Source organism: Bison bison, unplaced genomic scaffold, assembly GCF_000754665.1.
Source record: "Bison bison bison isolate TAMUID 2011002044 unplaced genomic scaffold, Bison_UMD1.0 scf7180017863936, whole genome shotgun sequence".
NCBI classification, from domain to species: Eukaryota; Metazoa; Chordata; class Mammalia; order Artiodactyla; family Bovidae; genus Bison; species Bison bison.
Genome location: NW_011494508.1, coordinates 350,723 through 353,591, shown reverse-complemented (window position 1 = coordinate 353,591; position 2,869 = coordinate 350,723). Strand labels below are relative to the sequence as shown.

The following is a 2,869-nucleotide window of genomic DNA, read 5'->3' as shown; positions in this document are numbered from 1 at the left end:
ACACCCAAAAAAGACGTCCTTTTCATTATAGAGGACTGGAATGCAAAAGTAGGAAGTCAAGAAACACCTGGAGTAGCAGGCAAATTTGGCCTTGGAATACGGAATGAAGCAGGGCAAAGACTAATAGAATTTTGCCAAGAAAATGCACTGGTCATAACAAACACCCTCTTCCAACAACACAAGAGAAGACTCTACACATGGACATCACCAGATGGTCAACACCGAAATCAGATTGATTATATTCTTTGCAGCCAAAGATGGAGAAGCTCTATACAGTCAGCAAAAACAAGACCAGGAGCTGACTGTGGCTCAGACCATGAACTCCTTATTGCCAAATTCAGACTTAAATTGAAGAAAGTAGGGAAAACCACTAGACCATTCAGGTATGACCTAAATCAAATCCCTTATGATTATACAGTGGAAGTGAGAAATAGATTTAAGGGCCTAGATCTGATAGATAGAGTGCCTGATGAACTATGGACTGAGGTTCGTGACATTGTACAGGAGACAGGGATCAAGACCATCTCCATGGAAAAGAAATGCAAAAAAGCAAAATGGCTGTCTGGGGAGGCCTTACAAATAGCTGTGAAAAGAAGAGAAGCCAAAAGCAAAGGAGAAAAGGAAAGATATAAACATCTGAATGCAGAGTTCCAAAGAATAGCAAGAAGAGATAAGAAAGCCTTCTTCAGCGATCAATGCAAAGAAATAGAGGAAAACAACAGAATGGGAAAGACTAGGGATCTCTTCAAGAAAATTAGAGATATCAAAGGAACATTTCATGCAAAGATGGGCTCGATAAAGGACAGAAATGGTATGGACCTAACAGAAGCAGAAGATATTAGGAAGAGATGGCAAGAATACACAGAAGAACTGTACAAAAAAGATCTTCACGACCCAGATAATCACGATGGTGTGATCACTGACCTAGAGCCAGACATCCTGGAATGTGAAGTCAAGTGGGCCTTAGAAAGCATCACTATGAACAAAACTAGTGGAGGTGATGGAATTCCAGTTGAGCTATTCCAAATCCTGAAAGATGATGCTGTGAAAGTGCTGCACTCAATATGCCAGCACATTTGGAAAACTCAGCAGTGGCCACAGGACTGGAAAAGGTCAGTTTTCATTCCAATCCCAAAGAAAGGCAATGCCAAAGAATGCTCAAACTACAGCACAATTGCACTCATCTCACACGCTAGTAAAGTAATGCTCAAAATTCTCCAAGCCAGGTTTCAGCAATAGGTGAACCGTGAACTTCCTGATGTTCAAGCTGGTTTTAGAAAAGGCAGAGGAACCAGAGATCAAATTGCCAACATCTGCTGGATCATGGAAAAAGCAAGAGAGTTCCAGAAACACATCTATTTCTGCTTTATTGACTATGCCAAAGCCTTTGACTGTGTGGATCACAATACACTGTGGAAAATTCTGAAAGAGATGGGAATACCAGACCACCTGATCTGCCTCTTGAGAAATTTGTATGCAGGTCAGGAAGCAACAGTTAGAACTGGACATGGAACAACAGGCTGGTTCCAAATAGGAAAAGGAGTTCGTCAAGGCTGTATATTGTCACCCTGCTTATTTAACTTCTATGCAGAGTACATCATGAGAAACGCTGGACTGGAGGAAGCACAAGCTGGAGTCGATTGCCGGGAGAAATATCAATAACCTCAGATATGCAGATGACAGCACTCTTATGGCAGAAAGTAAAGAGGAACTAAAAAGCCTCTTGATGGAGGTGAAAGTGGAGAGTGAAAAAGTTGGCTTAAAGCTCAACATTCAGAAAACGAAGATCATGGCATCCGGGCCCATCACTTCATGGGAAATAGATGGGGAAACAGTGGAAACAGTGGCAGACTTAATTTTTCTGGGCTCCAAAATCACCACGTATGGTGACTGCAGCCATGAAATTAAAAGACGCTTACTCCTTGGAAGGAAAGCTATGACTAACCTAGATAGCATATTGAAAAGCAGAGACATTACTTTGCCAACAAAGGTCCGTCTAGTCAAGGCTATGGTTTTTCCTGTGGTCATGTATGGAGGTTTGAGTTGGACTGTGAAGAAGGCTGGGTGCTGAAGAATTGATGCTTTTGAACTGTGGTGTTGGAGAAGACTCTTGAGAGTCCCTTGGACTGCAAGGAGAGCCAACCAGTCCATTCTGAAGGAGATCAGCCTGGGATTTCTTTGGAAGGAATGATAAAGCTGAAACTCCAGTACTTTGGCCACCTCATGTGAAGAGTTGACTCATTGGAAAAGACTCTGATGCTGGGAGGGATTGGGGGCAAGAGGAGAAGGGGACGATAGAGGATGAGATGGCTGGATGGCATCACTGACTCGATGGACGTGAGTCTGAGAGAACTCCGGGAGTTGGTGATGGACAGGGAGGCCTGGCGTGCTGCGATTCATGGGGTCGCAAACGACTGAGCGACTGATCTGATCTGATCTTCCATTTATTAATCTGCGTCCCAATGCCAGGCAGGGAACTCCTGCATAAGAAGGCACACCCATCACACCCAGTTGGCTCTGGGCGCTGCCGCTGAGCCTCAGGCAATCTGCCCAAAGAACCTGAGGCGCGGCGCCGCGGGACCGGCCAATCAGAAGAAGTTTGGCCCTCTGCAGTTTCCGTCCGCTCACTAGGAGGCGCTGCGGCCGCCGCCGCGGCTCCCAGAGCTGTAGCGGGCCGGGGCGGTTGGACTGGCTGCTGATTCTCGTGGCCATGGAGTGGGCTTCGGAGTCTGGGGCCGTGAGGCGGCACCGCATCGGAGGGGAGCGCCGGGACGGCCCGGCGGCTGCACAGCAACCGGAGAGGGAGGCCCTGGCGCCGGAGCCCCTGGCGGACGCGTGCGGCGGCGGCGCAAGGACGCGGAAGCGGAGC

At 47.2% G+C, this 2,869-nt stretch overlaps 1 protein-coding gene across 1 annotated transcript in view; it reads left to right on the top strand.

The window, feature by feature from the left end:
- Nucleotides 1–2,630: 2,630 nt before the first annotated feature.
- Nucleotides 2,631–2,869, top strand: part of ERMP1 (endoplasmic reticulum metallopeptidase 1) — a 62,242-nt gene continuing 62,003 nt past the window's right edge. Inside the window, exon 1 of the mRNA XM_010833830.1 lies at nucleotides 2,631–2,867. Within this exon, the coding sequence (XP_010832132.1) occupies nucleotides 2,711–2,867 (157 nt within the window). The 5' untranslated portion in view covers nucleotides 2,631–2,710. The remainder of the gene's footprint in view (nucleotides 2,868–2,869) is intronic.